We start from the raw sequence: 13673 nt of genomic DNA, 5'->3' as shown, positions 1-13673 counted from the left end.
ATAAGTAAGAATAGGGCCCCTTACAATGGTGATAAGTAAGAATAATACCCCTTACATTTGTGGTTAGTGAGAATAAGGCCCCTTACTATGGTGATCAGTAAGAATAAGGCCCCTTACAATGATGATTAGTAGGAATAAAGCCCATTGCATTATTAGTCAGTGAGAAGAATGTTTCTTACATTGTTGGTCAATGAGAAAAAGCCCTTTGTACTTCTGATCAGTGAAAAAAAGGCCCCTTACATTGGTGTGCAGTAAGAACAATACCCCCTTACCTTGGTGGTCACAATGCCAACCTTACAGACAATTTAGAACATCATTGGTGTCTTGCTCCTGGTTCTGCCAAGTGGCAGAACTACATAGGAACCGATAGGAGCTTTATCAACCATAACTAAAAGAAACATATACAAGCAATGGAGGAATAATAGGATTCCACAAAACCTTGGTTGAGAATGGCTACTGTAATGTAAAAGGGTTTGTCTGGAAGTAGCCTGAGATCACCCAGGGGTTTTACATTACTAAGTTGCCAAAGACATGTGTTAGATATGAATATTATAAATCTCACCAATTTATAAATAAATATTTAAAAAACTATTTGAAGTATTTAGTTATACACATGGGCCGGTACATATATCAAGTTAAGACATGTATCTGAATAATGCTGGCATCCTGTCTGTAGCTGGGGATCTGAGTCTTATAGGTCCCACTAGCGCTTTTAGAAACCATTGCAGTGGTGAAGAATGGCGAGGCACACAATGCTGTCAGATATTGGAGATCATAGGATTGTTATTTAATAAGTCTGTTGCTGATCGTTGCCATATCCACTTGTCAGAGTAACAATAGTATAATGTTTTAGGGCACTTTAATCCTGTAATGCAAAAACATGTATGACAATTCTAAAATGTCAGATTACTACATACTTTCTAATCTGCTGCATTCATAGTTTTATGCAGTTTCACATTGGACTTTGATATTGCATTAGGACTGATTTACTAAAAGTGGTGTAAAAAGCTGTTCACTTAGCAAAGTGAATGTGCACCTAGTTTAGTAAATAGGTTGAAGCTGCATTCAGTTTAAATATCCAGTCATGTGCAAGAAAAAAAAAAAAAAAAAGCCTGAGCTCTGCCTTGATTTAGTAAAGGACTCGATGTACTAAATTGAAGACATGGTTTACTTAACAAAGTAAATGTTCTCTTTGAAAGTGAAGGTTGACTTAGCTTAGTAAATTTAGTTAACCTGTGTTCATTCCAGGTGATCACATGGCAGCAAAATATCCCATTTTATAATGTCCCTTGCGCCTAATTGGCTATCCAAAGTGAGCATAAATTCACCCTATTTGCTAACGTTCACGCTTCTCTGTTAGTAAATCAAGCCCAGGATATCTGCTTGCCAGAAAGTAAATTATATTGTACAGTCATTGCTGAAAACCAGGGACTTTACTAAGGAATATAAACCTTTGCAACAATTTATGGCTTTGTCTAATTTTATTATTTTCCAGAAAGTAAATATAATAATTTAGCAGCCAGCTAATAGTCAAACTGAGAAGATTGAGGCCTCATTCACACTATGTGTTGTGCAGTTCAGTTAACTGTGTTCCACAAAGTATAGGACAGGGGTGCCCACACTTTTTTGGCTTGCAAGCTACTTTTAAAATGACCAAGTCAAAGTGATCTATCGACAATAAAAACTTAGACTGAATAACTCCTGTGTGCGGTAGAGCTTATTTTGAAAGGCAGGGCTCTGCAATCTACCCGCGGAGCCTTTGCGATCTACTGATAGATCACAATCCACCTGTTGGGCACCCCTGGTATAAGATATTCAAGGACATTGCTCTTGCATAGCATGCAATGTCTGATATTGCCACTTATGTGTTCTGCCACAGTGCTATTTTGCAACGTACAGCTGCATGTTGCCGCATAATACATAGCAATCAATGCTTAGATGTTGCCTAATATAATAAATATCTGTAGAGAACAGTCATGGGTATTTGTTACAATGGGTCATGGGTTTACAATGCTCTTCATTTAATATAATATAAGTTCCTGAATTTAATAACTATTATATATATATTAGTATTCATATGTGCAAGTATTAGTTTGCTTTGCTATTCATTACAACCCTTTAATGGTAAGTAAAAATTCTGTGTGTTTGTATTTTTTTCATTGCAGCGCCCTTTTTAAAAAAAAAAAAAAAAAAGCGGTGGAGCACCACCCCTTATCGCCTAGGCGATCGAGAATGAGTGGGAGCGCAAAGCCTCCGGGGATACCAATGTCATGCATCCAGGGAGGCTTTAGGGTGCTCCTTCTGCCCCAGCATCTCTGGCATGTGCAGAAGGAGTTTTTTCCTGAAAAAGCGAAAAGATTGCAGATCTCAAGCATGCGCAGTGAGATCGGCAATTTTTTTACCATCTACATCACCTGATCTTGCGCCTGGGTCAGATGACGTAGGTAGAAGAACCAGGAAAAAGAGGGCAAGATGGCGGCACCCAGAGTACCCGCACGAAGATAGATGCCAGGACAACGCGGGACCTGATAGAAGAGACCTTCGGACTGAACAACAGCCCTGCATGATTAAAAGTAAGTGAAATTTATTTTGTTTTGGGGGACTTTTGAGTTTAGTTCCTCTTTAAGCTAGAATAGTTTTTTGACTTGTGTATGCTTCCCATACTGTGATAGCAGCACACTGCATAATTCTACTTGAACTTGCTGTTTAAATAAAAAGACGAGCATGCTTTTCATGACACTATCCATGGTGCTACAGGTGCTTTGTTTCCTAATAAAATCCACTGTATAATGGAAGCTAAAAATAGCTCTATGGTTTGTTTATAGTGATTGAATTGAAGCCAGGCAGATCAGGTTGAGGGTTCCCTGGGCTGCCTTGTGCCCATATTATTGTACTCATTAAACAAACAGGGCTAAATTCTGATTGCACATGTCAACACTGGTGTTTGTTGTCTAATGCTCACATAATAGGATCTGTGATGTAATTTGGCATAGGGACTCATAAAGAATTTTATTGCGGGAAGAAAATGACTGGTCTGCCTAATCTATAAATAATAAGCCAAGTTCTATATTTATACATGTGTAGCTATGTATTTTATAAATTATTTTTGTTCTTTTTTAGGTATATTTATGGATTTTTTCTAGCTATGAAGAATACATTTAGGCATTTTTTTAGTGTTGCTCAGGTTTATTGTAGAAATGAACAGAATTCCTTATCCTGGGCATCCAGGAGGTCAGAGGGGGTAAAGTGATTGACCCTGTCAGGTATGAACCTGGAAGTGCCACCATGTTCATGTGCAAAGCCAACATATCTCAGCCAGCTCTGACCAGCCAGAAGCTGAACTATGTTTGTGTTCAAACATCTTTAGGAAAGTGCAAAGGTTACATTTAACATTTACCAGATCCATGATTTTCCTTTAAAGCAAACCTGCCACCTGCACTATGCTATTACATAAGGGACTATTTGGGAGCACACACACACACACATAAATATATAAAAATAGCAAATGCATCACAAGCATTAGACATTGGCAAGCATGCTCACATGACTGGAATAACTTTAGAGCCTGACTTTAAATTTATAGGCTTTACAGGCTTTTAAACTGTCCACTTTGAGCAATGTGGGGTACCAAAGTTTCTCACCACTTTGCATTTTGAGGTTTAATATGTCTAATATCTATTTACTCAGCTCTACCTCATCTCTAAAAATTTGACGAGGAAATTACTAGATTTTTCTAGAAAGTTGTTTTTTTTTATTAAAAAGTTTGTTAAAAAAACATTTAAAATAATGTTTGGGGGCTTTTATATAATCTTCAGGCTTAAAATGTGCAAGTGTGCAAATAAAAAAAAGCGTCACAGAAAACTTTAGCTACAAAACACCCCAAATCCCTAAAGAAAACTAGTTAGTAATAGATCTAGCCAATGGTGGTGAAAGGGTGTAATACCTACTAGGGTTAGGTTAATTTGCAGGGTCTATCAGTGATGGCTAGCCTATGGTTTGTATGGCCAGGTCTGATTGACAAAACCTTGACCAGTAACTTTAACCATTCATGCGATTGACTACCCAAAATCTTATCCAGTAGTTACTTGTCCTTGTAATATTGAAGATGTTTTACAGCTTGGAAAGCTGCTTAATCAACTGGGCAAGCTGCAAAACATCTTCAACATTACAACTACCACTAGATATACAATGACCTGGATGAATGAGAACCTTCGCAGACTACTCACACCTCTCTACTAATTATAGAAATATTTATACTTCAACTGTTTCTAATCTGCAAACGTCTTTACCACTTTCACTGCATGTTGGTTTGTGGCTTTGTGCCAGCAGCCATTTCTCAACATCTCCATGTTAAATTTCTACAGCTAGGGTGATTTCTGGTGATTCGTGGAAGAACAATTGAACTTTCCCTGTGCACACATATGTGAACCAACTTATTTTAGGTGATAACAAGTACAACATATTGACATCATATTGCAGGTCCCAGGCTGGATAAACTATTCTGTCCTCAAAGCAACTTTGCATGCAAGTAAGTTAGACCAATAGGCTTTAACAATTATTCTATGACATAGCAATCATTTTTTTCCTTTATTGAAACTGAAAATAACAATCATAGGGGAAAAAAAGTTACAGGAAATATATGTATATGGCCAAGTAAACTGAGCCTATCGCTCAATGTCAGGAAGAATAATCATTTCAATAATTTAGCTTGTGCTAAGGTCAATGACACTAGCTGCTAATAAGTCTTTTTGTTTCAGCTTATACCCTTGTCCTGCAGTACAGCGCTTGGTGGTTAAATAGTTAATTAGGCTTTTCATTTTCTAATTCATGATCTCAGCTGATGTATATTAAAGTAGAGATTAACTGTATTTGGCAGGGATAAAATAAACCTGATCAAAGGGCAGAAATGACTGAAGCGTCCTTTAATTTTTGCACACGCACACCAAAGCATAAATCCAGCCGTTCTTGGTTGTACACAATGACGGTGCGGAGTCAAGACAAGGGAATTTAATGAGGACTTGTATGACAATGTTGGGAACATGAGCACAAAGGTCAACATTTTTATAATTACTAGCATTTCCATTTTGGATTTTAATTGGTCGGTACTATGATTTAAATATAATTTCTCCTGCATTTGTTTGTGTGTTGCTCCTAAAGGGAATCTGCCACATTCAATGCAATAATACAGAATTGTACAGTGAATTAAACAATTTGGTTTTACAGTTACAAGAAAGAATTACTTTTTTTTCTTGTAATCTTAAATGTTTAGTAAAGGTGTATTATTCCACACACTGTGAATGATGCAGGTGTTCATTTGTCTTTATTTAATGGTTATGCCCTGGCATGAACTAAACATTCCCAATTTTTTCTCTCACCTTGTTTTTGTAGCAAGAAACAGATTTCACTACCCTTTGTTATGTCATTGCCAGAATTGTAAAATTTGCAGGGGCAGCTTTTGGGAGGCCAGTCCCTAATAAAATAGCTGTGCACCAGAACTACATCTCACAAGAGCCCTTCCTGTACACAGGAGTGTTTTCAGGCTTTGTTTTGCTGGGAAAACCTGTTCATGTGGAGTAAAATGTACAGACAAGGTTGGTGGCTGGGCAGAATTCTAACGTTTAACAAGTGGAATGCACATTGGCCCTGATTTTAAAGCTCTGCAAGACTGGAAGAAGATGCGCTTTTAGTAAAACTGGGTGATCCAGTACACCTGGAGTAGATGTGGTGCATGACTGAAAACATTTGCTAACAAATACCAAATTAATTTTAAGAAATTCATTCCAGGTTTTCTGTATCGCCCATGTTCACTGATGAAAGTGTATCTTCTCCAGCCTTGGAGAGCTTTAATAAATCAGGGGCATTGTGTGTGCAGTTGTCAGTCCAAACAAGAGGTTAGGAGCACATTGGATTTCTATCAAATAAACAAGTATTTGTCTGTACTTTTGGCATTTTTAAGGGATAAATCATGGTGAAGATTAGAGAGATGAACAAGAGATAAATATTTTCTTAATTGATGGCCGTGCATGTTACAGCTTGCTAAATTTCTTTTAAATTGAACTGTATAAAAGTTTTGGATAGAGTGGGAAATGATTGGAAGCAATGCCAAGTTTTTTGGCCTTATAGCCGATGTTCTACAAGGTAATGGGAAATCCATATTTGTTACAGTTGTCATGCAATCAGGGATGGAGACAACATAAAAAATGGAATTCCACCTACTTGGTAGATATTTGCTCTGACCTCCTGCTGTGTTGCTGGAACAGGATGTTAAGAGAAATTGTACTAACAGTTCACTTCCAGCAATAATAAACCTATGGGGGTTTGAACATTTCCCTAATCTGTGCAAAATAATGCAAATATGATTAACAATACATGAACCTTAACCAGCATTCATGTAATATGAGAGCTTATATCCTTGGATATATACATGTAAAGTGTATGATCAGCTTTATACTATAGACAGATAAAAGCCAATATTCTAGATGAGAGTAGGGGACAGTAATATATATATTATGTGCTATATCTGATATAACTTCAGTTTGTGTCTCTGTTACAGAAATTTTCCATTACTTAATAGGAGCTGATTTAATAAGCCCATGTGATTTCAATGTGAAAAGGAAAAAAAATAGAAATTCAAGAGCAATTTAGGAACTATTTTTATTGGTATGGAGTGGGTCATGTTGCAAATTCAGGAGCTGACCCAAGGAATTGCACTCAAAAGAATACATTCGGTACCTGATCAAATGCTGTCCCTGTCCTCTTGTATAGTTGACTACCATGATCTTACCTAATAAAAGTTCCAAAGCCTCTTGTATTTTTTAAGGAAACCCCCTTAGTAGCATTGGCCACTCAGGCCAAAATGTCTGCTTCTGAGAATACCATATTTGTTTTTAAATAGGTAAAGCAATGCCATCACTTTAAATCAGTATTTCTAAACTTTATTAACATGCGGAACTCCTTGAAATAACTTCCAGGTCTTCAGGGAACCCTGTGCTATAATTACTATATCCACAGCCCACATTACATAGGCTTAGTGGTCATTGGGAAGGATGCCTCTTAGATCGCAGGGCATTGGGAAGGCTGCCGAAGGCTGCCGGAAGGCTGCCGAAGGATAGCCATAAAGATCAGCGGTGCCAGTGGTAACTGACCTGAGAGTCACAAATAGCTCATTGCCCAGGAAAGCTCTAGCAACCTCCGAAGGAACCCTAGAGTCTCACTGAACCCTGGTTGAGAAACACTGCTTTAGATTAATGCATATACCAGTGTTTTCTAACGTATGAATCATGACAAATTAGTGTGTCACAGCACCGGTCATGGGTTGCGGTATCCAGTCCCCTCCTAGCCATCCACCCCAGCACTTCTCCAGTGCTGTGCATGCCCCCCCCCCCCCCCCTATACAAGCAGCATATGTTGGCTATGCCCACTGCTGTTTCGGTCAGGAGGAGGGTAATATGTCTCTGAGGGGTGTTTAGGGGGGTCTGTCACTGGGGTCTGTATTGAGAAGCCCATCAACCATAGGGTTGGTCACTGGAGAGATCTGTCACTGGTGGGGGTATATTAATAAGGGATCTATAAATGGGAGTCTGTCACTGGGGGTATGTTCCCTTTTTAACAAGGTACACACATGTATTGTTTAATATTAGAATAGAATTATGGGTTTTATGTAGAACATATGTTGATTCATGGTTCTGGGGGTGTCACAAATTGACGATGAAGTGATATTGAAGTTGTTATGGTGTGTCACAACTTAAAAAGCGTTGGGAATCCTTGCAAATAACATACTTATGTTGCATTAATTCTGTTTACCTAAGCTATCTAACATATCTAATGTTTCCATCCTAAGGTTTAGGTTTTACATTACTTCATTTAGTACAACTAGGAAAAACAAACAGAAAGAATTACAGAAGAGTTTCTAGAAAAGGACAGGAATATACAGAAAGAAAGAATTACAGAAGAGTTTTATACATAGATTAGTAATCAGTAAAATTAAACATAAAATAGTTCTGGAAAGGTGGGGAGAAACTGGCAATAAAAAGGCTTATATTGTGTTTGCGTATGACTAAGTACACCGTTCCCTGCTTGACACATGTCACCCGGAACTAGGACGAAACAAGTACAGCATTGTGGTGCTGTGAGAAGATATCTGACAATGACAGGGCTGGAGAAATGAGAATGTGAAGGTCAGAGAGAAAAAAAAATGAATGAGAACTGTGCACATTATTTAAACTAAAGAAACAATCTGCTTTGTTGGGACTTGAGGGGAACTAAAAGTCATCTGTAGCACATGAGCAACACATGTAAAATATCATGTTTTCTGCTTCTAGCTAGTAAAATAAACAGTTGGTGTTACAATGTACCTGGTGGAGCCTATATTCCTTCGTTTTTTAAAGCTGCATCTGTATATAGACACTCGTGTGGGTGCAAAGGATAATGCAGAGTTTAAATAGTTTTTGTCAATGGATGCCAAGGTCAGGCGCTGACACTTTTCTGCTAACTGTTGGGATCTTTAACATCTACATAGCTAACAATTGTTTAAGATGTCCCATTGAGCTATGAATGCTTGATTTACCCAGATACGTCTACAGCTGTGTTTCTCAAATTTTGCAACACCGTGGAACTCTTAAGAAACCTTTTGGGTTTTGGGGAACCCTTGCTATAATTACTAGATCCACAGCACACATGTCTATATATTAGCATGGTGGTCAAGAGGAAGAATGCCTTTTACTTTGCAGGCCAGAATGTCACCCATAATGATGGCCAAGAAGGTATTGGTATCAATTAAACTGACCTGAGATGCACAAATTGCTTATTGATCATGGAACCCCTAGCAACCTCCAGAAGAACCCCAGTAGAACAACACTGGTCTACAGGGTTGGACTTGTTTGTGTAGTTATGTACCTTCTAGTCATATTCACAATTGGAATTCTAGGAATATTAAAACTGGAAATCTCAAAAGTGCACAGTTCTTGCATTAAGAATTAATAAACGGCTTCAAGCACACAATCATATGTAAGTAATATACAATATACATTTGTTGTTTTAGCTTATGCAGTCACTTTGTTTAGAGAATGATGGTGGTTTTCACCATTTATGGCTGAACACTAAAGGTCAGCAGAGTTCCTGCCTATAAGGAAACAAAATATCCAATGAGTCCTTGGATTGTGTATCATGGATGGGGATGTTTGCACTTACTGACCCTGATTTATGAAAGCTCTCCAAGGCTGGACAGAATACACTTTCATCAGTGAAGCTGGGTGATCCAGCAAACCTGGAATGGATCTGGTCCAGGATTCAAAACATTTGCTAGCAAATGATTTTTAAAATTCCATTCCATGTTTTCTGGATCACCCAGTTCACTTCTGAAAGTGTATTCTCTCCAGCTTTGGAGAACTTTCATAAATCAGGGCCATAGTCTCAGTTCTCTACAGCACAATGCAGTAACTACAAATGTAGACATTCTGAAAAGAGAATGTAATGTAGCTATAAGCATTAAAGATTTTAAATTCTTTGCAAAAGGATTTAGGTTATTTATGGGGAATAATTGAACACATATTTAAAAATAACGGGATAAAGACATGTATCATTAAAACTTTTTTGGGCACTGTGAACTTTGATAAAATTGACATTGTATCACAGTCCATTAACATGTAAAGAACTTAATTTCCAAAAACAGGAAAGATATATGTATGTTTTACTCAAAAAACAGGTAAGTTACCATCCTTATTTATATATAAGGTTGAAATAGTTAGTTCTACAAACTACCTAACACAATCAGGTCTGCCTTATTAAGTCACATTTTGTTATGCACTCATTCAGTTTATTAAGCACCATCCTGACTTCAGAGACATATATAAATACAAGGTCTGTAATATATTTATTGTGAATTTTAATTTATTTTTTACTCCCTGCTGCATTTTCTAGACTTCTTTAGGCTACATACATTTAGGCTACATATTTGTTGTGGCAGAGGATCTTTCACGATCCTTTCCAATGACAAAAGACTGAACAAGTGCTGCACATACAGTGCTGTTCTGAGATCGGGGGAGAACCACGGAGCACCACTCTGCTGAATTCTTTTTCTCTCACTTTTATTATGATTGTTCGTCATTCGTGAATCCACTGGGAAGGATTCATGAACAGCGTTGGACAAGCGCTGTACACACACTAGATTCTCAGCCCTGAGGCGATTATCAGACAAGAATCATCTGACGTGTTTACCTAGCCTTAGAGAAAGAAGCAATAAACAAAATATACTTTATAATGGGCAAAATATATTTTAAGATAAATAAAGTAGGCTATTGATCTCTAATCAAAAAATACATGAGTCAAACATAAGTTAAAATTTACAAATGAAGTTCAAATGTAATACCAATAAATAAAATCAATTGGATGTCCCTAAGCCAAGTCATTATTATTATACAGTATTTATATAGCACCATCATATTACACAGCGCTGTACAAAGTCCATAGTCATGTCACTAACTGTCCCTCAAAGGAGCTCACAATCTAATTTCCCTACCATAGTCATATGTGATTAATGTAGTCTAAGGTCAATTGTTAGGGAGAAACCAATTAACCTAACTGCATGTTTTTGGGATGTGGGAGGAAACCCACACAGACACGGGGAGAACCTGCAAACTCCATGCAGATAATGTCCTTGCTGGGAATCGAACCTGGGACCTAGTGCTGCAAAGGCCACCGTGCTGTCTTTCATTTGGTGGTTTTACATTTTCAGTAAACTCCTATAGGCATAAAAGCTTTGCGGCTGTCTGCCAACCCCAATCCTAACAACAGCTGAAATGATACATACATTTACCTTTTCCCTGAGCTGCCCATGATGCACCCCAAACTCATCTGCAACTGCCTGGTTGGAACACTCATTACCATTCAAATAACTGTTAGTCTTTAAATATATTATCCTATATAATATATTCTATCCTGCAGGTGATTAAAGTCTTCAATGAAGATGGTACTAGCAGGGCCTTGGAAGTGCCAAATGAAATAACATCTCTGAATGTGTGCCAACTGCTGATCCAAAAGAACCATTACATTGATGACCAGAACTGGACGATGTTTGAACTGCTGTCTTCTCTTTGTCTAGGTTAGATTTCACATCTTTTTATTTTTTTCCTATATCTACAGGTATAAGAAAATAATGTGAATAATGATATATGTAAAATGATGAACCAGCATTGCAGATGTATTTTGTGGTGGTAACCTAGTGAATTACACCTTATATGCCTATGTCTTTAAAGAGAAACCATAAAAAGTTAGTTCAATTAAAAAAGTAAAGTTTATGCATTTTTAAACTTGAAGGTGAACAGAGGAGATGGGATCACTGCATTTATTTAGTTTTGTGCTTGAGCTAAAACCTTGGTAAACAGGGTTTTCCGAGGATAGCTGACAAGAGTAGGATGGAAAATTTTTGAAAAGCATTTTCACCTAACTAAAATTATCTATTTATTTTTAAAATTTATTTTTAAAATATATCTAAATTTTTTTTTTTTATTCTTGATGATAATACATAGAGAAATATAGGTAAAACCACAAAATATTCTCTTTAATAACCCAGCAGTGCCACTGTTCTAATTAACCTTGCACCTATACCCCCTGTATTTTTGATTTTTCAAGGAGAGAGAAAACTGTTTAAACGTGTAATGTAGTATGGTTACAGAACACCAGTTAGAACAGATATGTTTTTATGCAGAAAGAATCATAGAAGACCATGAGTTAGTTATTGAAGTGCAGTCAAAGTGGGACATGGAAGAGGATTGCAGGTTCTGCGTCAGGAAATACTATGCAAAGTATGAATTCTTCAAAAATCCTGAGGTAAGATCCAAATAAATGAGAGGGGTACATGTGAATAAGGGGTTTGGATTTTGGATGGGGCCATAGGTGTGGAAGATGCATAAGAGTTTGCAACCTATTGAGTGCAAGGGTCAGGTGTATATAATGTACATAGTGCCGGGATCAGGGTTTTTTAATCTACTGAATGCAAGTGTCATGGGTAAAAAAATGTATTGAATGCAGGTGTCAAATGTGTGTAACTTATTGGGTGCAGGAGCCATGTGTATGTAATGTACTTAGTTTATGAATCTAAACCATACACATACATGCACACACACAAACCCACACACATTATAAGTTTACATTTGCACAATCACTTGTCAGGCGCCATGGCGTTCTGTCGCCATCTGTCTCCTGTTGTGGTCCTGGACTCTGTGACTTCCTGTTTGTTACAGTGGGCCTGTCCTGAAGCTCTCGGACTTAGAGCTGTGATAGAACTTAGTGGCTGAGTAATGTGACAGCCAGAGCCATCATATTGAATGTCACTTTCATGAGACCATTATTGGGGCATTGATGATGACCTGGGAGAGAAGAGGGCTCTCATGATGGTGGGGGTTGAGAGGGGAAGAAATGTATGTTAGTGATGGGACTCAGAAACAATATAGAGCAGAACATAACATTATAAAACATACTTATACAAGCACATGGCTCAGTAAGCCCCCCCCCCCGTGACCTCATCCTTACTTGACCACACCTGGGCTTAGAGGACTAGCACCTTTTAGAATGCACTGTCAGGTAAAAAGGTAACTTTTTTCCATTGGATGATTAAATCTATGATCATGCAACACTGACTCTGTAGCTGGATTGGATTAAATGCCCAGTGTTTCCAAAGATATAGCAACAGGGATATTATACCATATGTAATAACTGAATTGATAACAAAACAAATTGCATTTTTAATAGGTAAATTACATGATTTTATTTGTATTTAATGATTTCATGTTAACAGAATTATTTTCCAGATTTCATGCTGTCCTATTCCAGTGAAATGAATGGCACAACGAAGCCTGTGGACATTCTAAAGGTGAGGTGAAAACTTGACATGTAGTTGTCACATGCAAAGGTATATTTAAAAGTGACTACAACTATGCAATGTGATATCTTGTATAGTAGGATTAAAGACTGATTGTCCTTGGTCTGAAAAGACAATTTGTGTTTGGAGAAAAGAGTAAAAGAGGCAGCCATGATGGCGAACAGCAAATTCATCCTTCTAATGGCTATTGAAGGACATGCCTCTTTCATGTTCTAAACATCTTCAAATGCAAACTAAAAGACAATTGCTAATTTTTATATAGGCTTCAAGTAGAACTAGGAGAAAAGCTTTTTATTCTAAGTAAATTTATTAAACTGAAAGTTTTTTTTAAAAAATTGTTTTATTATTATGCCTATTAATATTTATTATTATTGTGTCAATACATGCTTTAAAAAATTCCCATTTTCTTTCTTTATAAATTAGTATTCTATAACATCACAACCCTCTCTGGGGTGCTGGTCCGTACTTGTAATCCAGAAAAAAACCCACCCCCTACTTTACTTTACTGCCAGCACCTCCCTCCAAAAAATACACAACCTTGCAACAAGCATAGATATACAACTAAATTCATGTTACCCAAACTTTATTTTTATTTATAGATGTTTTTGAGTACAAGCACATATCCTGAAGTACACAGCTACCTATATATGGCGGAAAAAGGAAAGAAATCCTGGAAAAAACTATATTTCATTTTAAGACGCTCAGGATTATACTATTCCACAAAAGGAACATCAAAGGTATCTTGAATTCATCCAAATACATTACAGACAAATTTATTAGGTTTTAATTTTGTTCT

The 13673-nt window shown here is 37.2% G+C and overlaps 1 protein-coding gene across 2 annotated transcripts in view; it reads left to right on the top strand.

Moving 5' to 3' along the window:
- The window catches only part of GRB14 (growth factor receptor bound protein 14), a 37249-nt gene that overhangs the window by 2434 nt on the left and 21142 nt on the right, over window positions 1-13673 (top strand). The window contains exons 1-5 of one of the 2 annotated variants that reach the window (XM_072418256.1): window positions 2458-2573; window positions 10942-11098; window positions 11705-11826; window positions 12794-12868; window positions 13477-13614. In XM_072418256.1, the coding sequence (XP_072274357.1) occupies window positions 11068-11098; window positions 11705-11826; window positions 12794-12868; window positions 13477-13614 (366 nt within the window). In that variant the 5' untranslated portion in view covers window positions 2458-2573; window positions 10942-11067. Of the gene's footprint in view, window positions 1-2457; window positions 2574-10941; window positions 11099-11704; window positions 11827-12793; window positions 12869-13476; window positions 13615-13673 lie in introns of those variants that run through there. The other variant, XM_072418254.1, reaches the window with a different exon arrangement.

The sequence above is a fragment of the Pyxicephalus adspersus genome, chromosome 7 (genome assembly GCF_032062135.1).
Source record: "Pyxicephalus adspersus chromosome 7, UCB_Pads_2.0, whole genome shotgun sequence".
Classification (NCBI taxonomy): domain Eukaryota; kingdom Metazoa; phylum Chordata; class Amphibia; order Anura; family Pyxicephalidae; genus Pyxicephalus; species Pyxicephalus adspersus.
The sequence above is the reverse complement of the archived record's forward strand: the minus strand, read 5'-3'. Positions and strand labels throughout refer to the sequence as shown.